Genomic DNA, 13,660 nt, shown 5'->3' with positions numbered 1-13,660 from the left:
GCCTAGTCCTACGATGATGCATCATACACCTACCCCTAAGAAGACCACGAATGCACAGAGTTAATGTCTTTTTTAAAAAAAAATAGATACACCACAGAGTATATATATAAAATGGGAAAACAACAAAGATTTTTTTCATTTCTGATCTGACTGAGGACAGAGCACAACATGGAATTTTTAAGCTCCGAGTATCGTTGGAAAATGCAAGAGCCTACAGGTTCCACTAAAAAAGGAGAATGGATGAAAAACAAAGAGGAATGCATCCAAGATTTCATGGATAAGAATCCGGGAGAAACAGGACTCAATGATGTGTACCTGTATAAGAGATTCAAATTACCGGACCATGAATGTGCACCACTCATAGTATTATTATTAGGGTCATGGCGACCCCAGTATCAGGAATTCAAATGGAAAGTCAAATACGTTTTGGCTCACAAAACAGAGGCACCAGCAAGGACCTGGATTCAAGGAAAATGGATGGAAGAAGTTCGAGATTGTATCAAAGATTATGTAAACAAAGTGCTCAGAGAAGGATACGACATCATGGACTGTGCTTGTGAAACAGAATATTTGTACATGAGGAGAACTTTTCCTATTCAAAAAGAACTATGCAAAAGTATTCCATGTTTGTTAATTTAATGTTGTTGTTGTTGTTGTGAATTAAAAACCTAAGAAAAAAAAAATTCTGGTGTTGTTGGTTTTTCCGCTTCGACTAAAAATAGATATCCCAAGGTATATATATAAATCTTAGCTTTGAGTTCACTGTGCTCATTTTTTTTTCAATCATGCCTTCTGTGTGGAGAATGTCGTATTTTCTTCACCAAGAAAATAGTGCCTGTCCTCATTGCCATAGGCAGTTGAGAGAGATCAGCAGATTACCTGAGTATGACAGTGACGACGACGACCTTATTGGTTGGTATTGGGGATGTAATGAATGTGGAGAACGTATACCTCACTGGGAAGTAGACGATCCCCCTAGTTTGTGGTATTGTCGCTGTGATTGGTGCCTGAAATATTACCTGTGGAAATATGGGGTTGATTTTATGATGCCACGTTGGGCTAAGCGCATGAGAAGAAATACCAAGATCGAGAGATGCCCCTCCTGCTGGGAAGAAAACACCCAAGGAAAATGGAAATGTCAACAGTGTATGAAATATCCCTGCTGTGAAAAGTGTTACAAGTCCATTATACGGCTTTCTTACAGAAGTTGTCCCTTGTGTCGATTTGAACAATAATAATAATAAAAAAAACTATAAAACCAAACCAGGTCTTATTTTTCTCAGCTGAATACATGTGATGACGTCACAATAGGCAGCTTGATGACTTGAATCGGTGCCAAGTTTATGCCCTAGGTAAAAAACCTGAGGGTTTTTTTTTTTTTTTTAAATCTATTTTTAGACTTTGGAAAAACCAATAGACTTAAAAAATTTATTTTTTGACTTTGGAAAAACCAATAGACTTAAAAAATCTATTTTTAGACTTTGGAAAAACCAATAGACTTAAAAAAAATTATTTTTTGACTTTGGAAAAACCAATAGACTTAAAAAAAATTATTTTTTGACTTTGGAAAAACCAATAGACTTAAATAGAGTAAGAACGTGTGAAGCACGTGTGGGTTTTTCCAAAGCGACTATAAATAGTCAGATCCAAAGGTATTTAAAGCTGAGCTTTTTTGGAAAAAAATTTCACAAAGCGACTATAAATAGTCAGATCCAAAGGTATTTTTAAAGCTGAGCTTTTTTTTGTGAAAAAAAAAAATTTTCACCACCACCACCACCACCACATTTCATCATGATTTTTATGTGGAGACTGAAGTATTTCTTTGAGGTAGAAAAGTATTACTGTCATTACTGTGATAGGGAGATGATCCATGAGCGTACATTTACGGTGTATGATCATCCAGGATGGCATCACAGAACTTATCAATTTTGCGAGCATTGTGAAATGGCTTTTCCTCACTGGTTTGTGGATGATCCCCCTTCCATGGAGACCTGTGGATGTAGATGGTGCGTGAAATATTTCACATGGAAGTACGGGGCAGAGAATATGGTGCCCCTATGGGTCAAAGTGACCAGGAAGAGAGCCTTAAAGAAATGTCTGACCTGCTGGGAGGAAAATACGGAGGGGAGATGGAAGTGCCAACAATGCCGACAGTATCCATGCTGTGTGAAATGTGTCGAGAACTTCGTCAAGATTTGCTACAGACTTTGTCCATTATGTAGATATGAAGGAAATAAATCATAAAATCAAAAAAAAAAAACTGTTGTTGGGTTTTTCCTGAGATGCTAAAAATAGATTGGATAAGGTTATATAAAGAGGTATGACCCCCAAAAAAATCATTCATTCTGAAAAAGTTCATTGTCCAAGTCAGACGTGTTTTAAAAAAGATGCAGTATCGTTGGTATTGTGAGAGCCCCATCACTCGGTTTATTTACATGGAAGGAGGGTGGATGAAAACTAAAGTAGGAGCGATCCTGGATTTCTTTGAAAATCATCCAGGACATTCCCTGGAAGACGTGTGGCTGGAAAAAAGAGTCAAAATCCCGCATCCTTAAGGAACTAGAGTGAGGGTGAAATTCAACCAGCATTACGAGCAATATAAATGGGTCAGCTGTACTCATCCTATGAATCGTTCGACACCGATGACCCTGGTTCTGAACGAAAGTCTCTGGTACTCCGACATAGGAGAGTGTGTGAGACATTTTTTCAAGATGAAGAAAAAAGAACTGACCTTTTCAGATTATCACGACGTTAAACAGTACGTGTATTGTCGCATCCCCCTTTCCCAGATCAAAGACAATATGGAGAAGGAAGGACCTGGTGTTTTGGACAGAGTGATTGATTACAGATCAGAAGAAGAAGAAGAAGAAGAAGAAGAAGAAGTGTAAAAAAAAAAAAAAAAAAAAAAAAAAAAAAAAAAAAAAAAACTCAATAAAATTTTAAAAAACAAAAAACAAAAAAAAAAGTGTTGTTATAAATAGAAGGGTCCTAAGTTATTTTGTCTCAGTATCTCACTGAACATGGCCGAGAGCAGTGGCTTTTACATGACTTTACCCAGTGATGGGTCCATGCAATCTTTTCCGAGTAATACGACTGCTCAATTTAAAACCTTATTACCACAAACAGTAGATTTAACAGATGGACAATGGGAAGTGGCTTTAACAGAATTGATGTATCCCATTTCATTGAAAAACATCACAGAAGAGGAAGCTTATTTTGACATCCTGCTTCCTCAGTTTTATGTTCCAAAACTCCAAGAACCTAGTGCCTTTAAATGGGACAGATTTAAAATGAAAACCATAGAGGCGCTGCCATTAAGCCAATGTCCTGTACTGTTAGATTGGGACCATACCGAATTTGCTAATCTCATAACGGAAGACCAGAAGATGGAAATTAAACGAATTCACTTTAGACCGGGGCCTTACATTCATCCCATGGCTTTAACAAATGAAATCAGTCTTGGACTGGAAAGAACTTTGAATAAATTATGGAAGTTTTTGGGTGATCCTAGACAAGAGAATGTCATGAAATTAGCCTATCATGACAAATATGATAAAGTGATGTATCAGTTTACGGGGAGAGAACTTAGAAAATATCCCTTATGCATTCGTTTTCCCACAGCCTTAGCTTATAAGTTAGGAATAGAAAGTAAGAAGGTGATGCTTCAGAACGATACAGAAACCAAATGGATCAACGTGAGTTACATGGGCAACCATAACGTCGATTTATATGGAAATCTGAATTCCATGTACGTGTATTGTGACTTGATTGAACCCCAGACGGTAGGATCCAATGCCTTGAAATTATTAAGAGTGGTTCCTTGTACACTCAATCTGGAAGATAAAAAACAAGCTAAATGGGAACCGGTTAGAGCGGAATATTTGAAACTGAGTAAAAAACATTTCGATAGCATTGAGATTCATATCATGACTCCTTTAGGGACTCCCATGCCTTTTTTAAATGGAAAATCGGTCGTGAAACTTCATTTCAGAAAAGTGTACTGAGATGAGTGTACATCTTTTTTGTTACATCCTATTGGGAGTGATGACTTGTCTGATATGCTGTCTGTATTGTATTCAACCTTAAGACAGGAAGGGGTATAAAAAGGAGTCCCCGGAGTGCATTTAGGTCAGTCTGACACGAGTCATGAAAACATGCAGTATCATCCAGGATTATTGAGACAAAGAGGACACGGACAGTTTGTCTATCATAGAGGTTTATTACGTCAAAAAGGACACGGTGTAGGTGGAATTATCTCTGGATTGGTTGGAGCCCTTCCCCTTGATTTTACTGGATTACCAATACCAGACAGTTTGCTTCCACCCCATTTAAAGGAAATTCGCCAGTATTTGAAATCTCAAAGAGGAGGAAATTTTATAGACTTTCTTTCGGGAATGGTACCTAACCTACCTATAGGGATGACTTTAAAAGAAGCTGTCCAATTAGGCTCAGGCCGGCGGCGACAAAGAGGTCGAGGATTTCTTAAAGATCTAGTCAAAATGGGTCGTAATCAAGCCTTGATTGCCGGAGCTAAAATAGGAGGGGATGTGATTAAAAAAAGGAAAAATATCAAAAATGCTCTTTTAACTCATGGACTCAATGCCGTTAAAAATATGGGCCTATTTGCTCTCAATAGAGGAGGAAGTCTAGCTTTTAAAAAGATGAATAAGAAAGGTCAAAAAGGCAAAGGGAGAAGAAAAAGAAGAAGACGGCAGAGAGGGAGAGGAGTCGTGAGAAATTTACTGAAAACGGGAGCCAAACATGCCTTGACTGCTGCCGCTAGAACGGGGTTAGACGTGTTAGAAAATAAGAGATCTTTAAAAGACGCTGTCAAAACTCACGGAGTACAAGCCCTGAAACAAAGATTGAATCTGGGTAAGAAAAGAAGAAGAAGAAAAAAAACACCTGTGTTAGCCCGAGGAGGTCCTAAGAAGAGAAAAAGGGGTTTAGATATCTTTGATTGAGAGACACTATAAATAGGAAAGTCGAGTGAGATTGACCTTCATTTGTGAAAAATCCATCTTAGTAGACAGACATCATGTTGCAACCAGATTCCTGTGCGTGTGGGATGAACAATTTACAATTGTTCCAAGTCCCCCCGACCAATATTGCTTTAGAAGACTCCAAATGGGAAGAATATTACCCCATTTCTAGTACTTTAAATTCGGATACGGCTCCCATTGAATTTGAAATTAAAGGACAAGGAGATCAATATCTGGATTTATCTCAAACGTATGTTCAAATGGTGTGTAAATTTACCAAAGACGATGGTACTGATCTGACTGGAGCTAACACCACTTGCGCCCCGGTGAATAATATCTTTCATTCCTTGTTTACGGAAATCGATCTCAGTGTCAATGGAAAAATAGTGTCTCCGGGAACCGATACTTATCCTTACAAAGCTTATCTGGAGAAATTACTTTCTTACAAACCCAGAACTTTAATGACCCAGATGAGAGCCTGTAGTCTGTGGGAAAAAGATACGGCAGGACACATGGACGAAGTGGGGGTAGCAGACCTTGGAGTGGCTCAAAATAAGACATTTGATGTAACCAAAGGTGGAAGTGGTGCTGCCGATACTGTGGTCATTGACGAACCCATCGTCCCAGAGTTACCGGCCAATTCTAGAAACGAAGGATTTAGAAAACGTCACCAGGCCATCAAAGATAGTAAGAAAATAGCCTTGTTTGATCGTTTACATCTGGATCTATTTCAACAAGACCGATTTCTACCCAATGGAGTAGACGTCCGTTTGAGATTTAATCGAGCCAGACCTCAGTTCTATATGATGATCAAAGCAGGAAGTACGGGAAAAGTGAAAATATTGAACATGGTCTTGTGGGTGAGAAAAGTCCAACCCACGGCCGTCATGATGAATGGCATTAATCAAAGTTTGAACACTCATAGAGCCAAATATCCTTTGAGAAGAGTGGAAGTGAAAACCTTTACCATACTGACAGGAACTCAATCTAAGATTACGGATCATCTGTTTCAAGGCCAGATGCCTAAACGTCTCATTTTAGGCTTTGTGGAAAATGCGGCTTTTAACGGAGATAAAACTAAAAATCCGTTTAATTTTCAAAACTTTGGAATTAAGAAATTAGATGTCAGTATCAACGGAGAGACCATGAGTACTCGTTGTTTTGAGCCCAATTTCAATGAAGATTTATATCTGAGATCTTATCTGAGTCTATATCAAGCCTTGGGAAAATTAGGAGAAGATTGGGCTCCGGACATCACCCTAGAAGAGTATAAAAACGGATACACTCTGTGGGGCTGAGATTTCACCAAAGATCAAGAAGCGCAATCGGACAAATTCCACATCATAGAAACCGGAAATCTGAGAATAGAAGTCCAATTTACGAACAATACGGTGAACACCTTAAATTGTGTGGTGTGTGCAGAATTCGATAACCTGTTAGAAATAAACAAACAGAGAGAAGTCAGTATTGATTACTAATGGATACGGGACAGTTGAGAGAAGTCTTATCCAGAGAATTAAAGAGTTCTTTTGGTGGAGTGTACCCTTTGGATATATTACCGGATCAATTAAGACTTGGAGAAAAAGCCATCGTGGTGAATACGGATCCTCAAGATCAACCTGGAGAACACTGGGTGTGTCTGTACGTGAGCAGTCCAGTGGTGGAATATTTTGACTCTTATGGATTTCCTCCCTTACAGAAAGAAATTCAAGACTTTATCCAGCGTCATGCTCACCAATGGATTTATAATCCGTATCGATATCAAGATTGGAAGACCGATGTGTGTGGACAATATTGCGTGTATTATTTACATCAAAGACACAAGTTGAGAAAGAAAGCAGACGAGTGGTTATTCCCCTTTGACCATAGCACAGCTTTACAAAGAGATCATTATGTAGCTCAATGGTTTAAAGACACTTATCATAAAAGACCTACGGGTCATGGACAAACTTGTCAATGTTTCTATCAAAATGTCATGTAATTAATTGTTGTTGTTATCAATAAAAAAGAATTTGAAAAAAAAAAATCTGTTCTTGTTTTTTTTTTTTTAAAAAAAAAAGGGGGGTTTTCCCCATGATACTAAATATAGATAGAAAAAAAAAGGTATATATAAAAAAAGAAAAAGAAAAAAAATAGCCTCATTTGTTGATCATGAGTCTCCAGGAGATACAGGGTGATTTATTAAACATTCCTGTAGAAGCTATCGTACATCAATGTAACTGTTTAACAGTCAGAGCTCATGGATTGAGTCAAAGTATAGCAGATAAATATCCTCAAGCGAATTTGTATGCCACCCGCAGACCTTTAGGGTCTAGAAATTTAGCCTAAGAAGAGGACAGGGATAAGCCAGGAACCATTAGGGTGTTTTCCTCACAAACACCTGTGGTCATTTGTTTATTAGCTCAATGGGATTATGGCAGAGCAAGTCACAGACCTAAAAGAATCTCCACTTATCAGGACACCCCACAAAATAGAGAGCAATGGTTTCAAGCCTGTTTACAAGAATTGGGAAATTTACCTTATAAAACTTTTGCTTTTCCTTACAAGATTGGATGTGGCTTAGCTGGAGGAAATTGGACTCATTATAGACATTATATTGAACAATTTGTACACACTTATGACAAACATGTGTACATTCTTCATAAACATTAACTGTGTATGTGTGATTGTGTTTTTTATGTGATATAAAATAAATCTTTTTTTTTTTTTTGAAAAAGTACCTTTTTTTTTTTAGGAATGAAGTGCCATGCTTCAGCCTCCACAGCAGTCTGATGCACTCATAAGCAGATCCTTGGGGGTGGGTGGGTGGGGTGCCCAGTAGAAAACACTAGGAATTTTTTTTAAAAAATTCCATGAGATCATCCAGTTTGGCTCACAGTACAGTTTTTTTTTTCCCCTGTAATATAATGTCAATATTAAAAAAAAAATTCAGAAAAAATCATCAGCACTTGGAGATATAAAAAAAAAACCCTTGCTATCTTTTAACCAACTATGGTATTATAATTTACATTTATTTATCAATTATCTTTGACTTATCCATTTTTTTATCCATTTTTTATAAAATATATATATATAAACATGTATAGTAAAAAAAAAACAATTAAAATTTGTATCTCATTGAAAAACTTCAAAGTTTTGTTTGTTTCTATATGTTGGATGATTAACTGTGTGTGTTTTTTCCAAAAAAAGGAAGAGTACAGCCCAGGCTTCACTTCATAGAGACTGGATTATAGATGGTTAGGAACCCTAAAAAAAAAACAAACATATCTTCCAATGTTGAGGACTGTAGAAATAAAATCCATTTTTTTTTTTTTTGTTATGATGACAAAAATACTACATGAAACAATGCATGTTTTTAAATGTAATGAAATAAAAAAAAGAGTAATATATATATATCAAGACTTAACTTATACTGGAATCAATAAAATTTCATTCATAAAAATATATATATTTAAAAAAAAATAAAATACAGACTTTATTTAATATGGACCATAAATGATGACATGAATAGCAGGCCATACTTTTAAGCACATGACAAACCATTATCTCAAAATCATGCAGAACTAGGTTCATTAGCATAGCTGACATTAAAACATATAGGTGAGGGATAACATAATCACAACAATAAACAATGTGTTAAAAAACTTTAAACGACTTACAGCGTGGATTACACGCCTTGAACAGGAGAGGAATAAAAAAACCTTGCCTGGAGAGTATCATGGCGGCATAAACACAGAAAATTAAGTCGTACTTAAACACATTCCCTAATGATTTGAGAAAATCACTGTCTTTCATGTGTGTATTTTTTTTTTTATTGGACATGGGGGAGAGAGAGAAAGTCTATAGATTTTTGTTGTTGTTGTTATAATCGAATAATAAATAAATAACATGAGTTGACAAGAAAAAAATAATTTTATTTTAAGTGTTTATGAGTTTAGCAAAAAAAAAAAAAACAAAAAAAAAAAAACAAAACAAAACAAAACAAAAAAAAAAAAAAAAAAAAAAAAAACAGTGACCTCTGGTGTTATTATACGTTTCTTTTATAACCGTGTATCAAAAAGGTATCTTTTCGTAAAATTTGGGTTGGCCCTTAAAAGGGCCGTTGTTGATTTTTTTTCTTCAGGGTTTACTCCCTGGGACTTGGTCCTTAAAAGGACCGTTGTTGTTTTTTTTTCTTCAGGGTTTACTCCCTGGGACGTCGCCCTCGTCCACGACCAGTGGAAATTCCATTGTCTGGTGTTCTTCTTACTCCTTCAATAGTCACGCCACGGCCTCGGCCCACCCTGGGTGTTGAGGGACGGGTAGGAGGGGTGGAAACAACGGGCTCCGGGCTCCCGTAACGACAGAGGGGGCAGCCCTCTCCTCGGTCTATCAGGCGGGCCGCACAGAGGAAGCAGGCTGGCCTCTGGCGGCATCGACTGCACAGGAAGTTGGACAACTCCTGGTCGCACAAGCACAGACAGCAGTATCCTTCGGCCACAGAAGCCTGGATCCCCCACAACGGAATGCAGCCTTGGAATACCGCTCGGTCCTGGGGCGGTGACGAAACCCCGTCGAGGAGGCGGTGGAGTGCTGCTCCGGCCGGAGATGAAGGGGGGGACTCGGGACTATCCGGCAGGCCGAAGTTCCTGCCCTCCTCCTCCGGCCGCGGATGGTATACGGGGCGTGGCTCCTCTCTGCTCCTTGCTGGCGAAGGCGAAGGCCTGGAATAGGGGGTGGCTCGGGCTCTCCGGGCGATGTTGCTGGCCACGAAGGTCCTAAGATCTCCTACGCGGATCCTCCCCATATTGAACACAGCAAACTCCTCCCCGGTGTCTTGGTTCCGAACCACCATCTGAAGGATCACCTCGACTCCTGGCTGAATCGCTACATTCTCGGTAAAGAGAGACATGTCCTTGTAGTGTCGCTGGAACAGCTCGCTAACGAATGACAGTTAACAGCTGATCAGCGTCGGTATTTATACACACAGCGCGAGCCGAAAAGAGAGCACCCTAAAAGCCCGGATGACGAAGAGCTCAGAAAATCATGGAAACATCAAAATTGTGTTATTTGTGTTTTGTGAATACCTCTATTGGAGTAAATAACATATTATGGAATCATATATACATTCAAACCTTCTAGTAAAAGAATGAAGGTAAGTTTCGAGAATGATTTAACAGTATTTTTCATACATGACATTGTTCCCTTGTTTAGAACAGGCTCATTCATGCCGAAGCGAAGGGCTAACCTTGACTGACCTGAATACATAAAATAAGTCGTTTTAGACTTTTGAGAGTGTAACACAAAGAAAACTTATGGCAGGCAATAAGATTGAACTTAGGGAAGAGTGTCGGTATAGTTTTCAGATCAAAAGAATCGTTAGGAGTGTAAAAATAAACTTAGCGTCGGTTTCGGGATAAACACAAGGGAGGTCAAAGGTCAGCCATTTTCAGAAAATCAATGTATAAGACTTTGTATAGGGAATATAAGAATCTTTTCAAATCCCGACCTTTTCAGATGAAAATTTTGAGATGAATAGAATCAGATTGGTCTAAAAACAAATTGTATACACTTTATTTGCAGTGGGAAAGTTTAGATTTTTTTAAATAAGAACAAAACATCCCAGCGTCTAAATGTATAGACCTGTATAGGGAATATAAGAATCTTTTCGATCCCGACCTTTTCAGATAAAAATTTTGAGATGAATAGAATCAGATTGATTTAAAAACAAATTGTATACACTTTATTTGCAGTGGGAAGGTTTAGATTTTTAAATAAACCAGGATTTTATAGACTCAGCGTCTAACGGATACATGATGACGTCATTACTAAACAACAACAATAACAAAAAGCTTAGTGTCTTTTTCATTCTTTTTTTATTTCTTTTGGGTTTAACAATTGTTCCAAATGTTGAATTCTGCGTTGAAATCTCATTCGATCGGCTACTAGAGCCATCCATTCACTTTTCCGATCTTCGGGTGGTAAATAATGAATTTCATTCAAGTCTGTATTAAAAGTCACACATTTCTTAGTCTCTCTGAAATTTCCAGATATTTCATCCCGTATTGAATGCATATTTTCTCCATCGATTCTATTTCCTGGCAGAGTAAAATCACTTTCCTTGCTTGGGGATGGCATAAAAAAGTGTAAGGCTTTCCTAGATAGTGGGTCAGGCTTAACCCATACCATTTCTGGGGCAGAGTTTCTTTCATGCGTTGACATAGAAAATGCAGTGTAGCTAGTCTCCCCAAGTTGGGAAGATGTAACAGGGCCAGGCATTGTAACCATAAGTCTTGAATGGTTTCTATGATGGTAGTGGCTCTCTGAAACACTTGTTCTGCCTCGGGAGGGAGAGGTTGTTCGTGTTGTTCTATCCATTGCATTAACAAATCATAGCCTTCTAAAATCAAAGAGTGGTATTGCTTCGACATGACAATTGATTATGAACAGAAGGCATGATATTTCATCTTATTTATACCCCCTGTTATTTTTTAAAATTTATTTTTAAACTTTGGAAAAACCAATAGACTTAATTTTTTTTTTAAAAATTTTTTTAAAATCTATTTTTAGACTTTGGAAAAACCAATAGACTTAAATAGAATAGGAAGGTGTGGGTTTTTCCCAGATCTCACATCTCACATCTCAGGAATTTCCAGATCTCAGAACGTGCTGAGCGCGTGTGGGTTTTTCCAGGACCCCTCCCTTTTAAAAAAAAGGTATAAAAACCAGCGCAGAGAGTGCATGGGTCATCATTTTCAGTCAGAAGTCAGAGGTGTATACCATGGCACAAGCAATGATGAATACCAAAGACAACCCCAATTATGCGACACCTGAAGGCTATGTCATAGCCCCCATGCCAGAGACTCAGGATCCTGTAGGACTGGACTTGGGATTGTATAATTTCCCAGAGGCCATGACCAAAGAGGACTTTGGTATTTTAACCACCACGTTAGAGGGGATCGTCAACATGCTAAACCAGATGCAAGTGAATGCAAATAAGTTTGAAGAGAAAGTCATGAGTGAATTCGTTGACCTGAGAGAAATAATGGCCCAACTGGAGGATAAAGTGTGGAAAATAGAAGAAGAAAAAGGTAGAGAACCCACAGACACAGAAGCTCCAAAGAAAACCAGAGAGACCAACCCCTGTTTCATCTGCAAAGAGTTAGGACACTGGGCCCCTGAATGTCCCAAGAAAGACCTATGCTACAAATGTGGAAAATTTGGACATTGGGCCGATAAGTGTGACCAAAACAAACTGTCTGAGAAGAAGAAGAAACCACCCAAGCCCAAGGAAAAAAAAAAGACGCAGGAAAACATGAGTCTCGGGGACAAACAGGGTGATTTATTAAACATTCCTGTAGAAGCTATTGTACATCAGGAGAACAAAGAAAATCTGATTCCACTGGACCAGCCTAAGAAAAGAAAACACAAGGAAGAGGTCAAGAAGTCCCTGAAACTTCAAAAGAAGAATTGACTTTGTATCATACTTAAATAAAAAGAGTTTTTAAACTTTAACATTGACTTGTTTTTCTTTTTTTTTAGAATAACAGCTGGAGATCAGCTGTGTTTTTAAAGTGTCAAAATTAAAGCAGCCAGAGAGGCGATGAAGGACTAGAATGACGTCATAATCAAGATTTGAATCACTGCCAAGTTTAGGGCTAGGTAGGATCTCACATGGATTTTTTTTTTTTCAGGCACTTTAAGGGCCTAAAAGTGCACTCCGTTGACCCAGCCATCCCCCCAGGGGCCCCAAAAGTGCACTCCGTTGATCCGGCCATCCCCCCAGGGCCCAAAAGTGCACTCAGTTGACCCAGCCATCCCCCCCAGGGGCCTAAAAGTGCACTCAGTTGACCCGGCCATCCCCCCAGGGCCCAAAAGTGCACTCAGTTGACCCGGCCATCCCCCCAGGGCCCAAAAGTGCACTCAGTTGACCCGGCTATCTAGGCGCCTTATACTACTGATATGCACAATTAGAATGGGTTATTTTATCGTATGAACGAGTATGACAAGTATCAAAATAAATCAAAATAAATATTAAATTAAAAGGAAATCACAAAAGAGTCTTATTACTTTTTTTCCAAGAAACATTAAAGAAATGAAACTTAAAAGGGAATAAATGCATAATGATACAATGTACATTGTAACATGGTTGTTGAATTCATTGATTTCTGAAACTATCCCCCATCCACTTCATCTTATACGATGGAAAAATCAGAATAGATGAGTAATGATAATAATATCACAAAAGCAATGATTTATGCAATCAATAATGGCATAATAATGTAAGAAGTTTAAAAGGGCACGTTTTCCCCCTAATAAATTGGTTACTTATAATTATTTCTTGAAATAGTTTCTGTTCAAATGCATCTTGAGTTGGATAAAGTTCTCAACTTTTAACACCGCAAAACATTTTCTGAACAACTGATTTTAAATAAAACACACTTTTTTAGGGGTGATTCATTTCAAAATAAACATTACCACTATTCATTATTGATAATTAATAATAATAATTAACAAGAGGCCCAGGGGCCACATCGCTCACCTGAGCACTATGGCTAGGAAAAAGCAGAAATCAGTTCAGTCTTGAAAGGTTGAAAAGTTTAATATAAAAGTGGTTCGGGGGGAGGGGGGGGGGTCATGAATTGAACAAATTTGAATCTACATTATCTGAGGATGCTTCCATTTAAATATGACCAATC

The 13,660-nt window shown here is 38.1% G+C and overlaps 1 protein-coding gene across 1 annotated transcript; it reads left to right on the top strand.

Annotated features, from left to right (window-relative positions):
• The first annotated feature begins 5,038 nt into the window (after window positions 1–5,038).
• Window positions 5,039–6,280, top strand: LOC133200520 (uncharacterized protein F54H12.2-like). Its single transcript, XM_061336306.1, has one exon. The coding sequence runs from the start codon at window positions 5,039–5,041 to the stop codon at window positions 6,278–6,280; it is 1,242 nt and encodes a 413-aa protein (XP_061192290.1).
• The last annotated feature ends 7,380 nt before the right edge of the window (window positions 6,281–13,660 follow it).

This window comes from Saccostrea echinata, unplaced genomic scaffold, assembly GCF_033153115.1.
Source record: "Saccostrea echinata isolate AGI-Se365-2 ecotype Australia unplaced genomic scaffold, CSIRO_AGI_Sech_v1 ptg000040l, whole genome shotgun sequence".
NCBI lineage: Eukaryota > Metazoa > Mollusca > Bivalvia > Ostreida > Ostreidae > Saccostrea > Saccostrea echinata.
This window is presented reverse-complemented; position numbering and strand designations above follow the sequence as displayed.

Coding starts and splice junctions, on each gene's coding strand:
- LOC133200520 (XM_061336306.1), top strand. CDS start 5,039: ATGTTGCAACCAGATTCCTGTGCGTGTGGGATGAACAATTTACAATTG.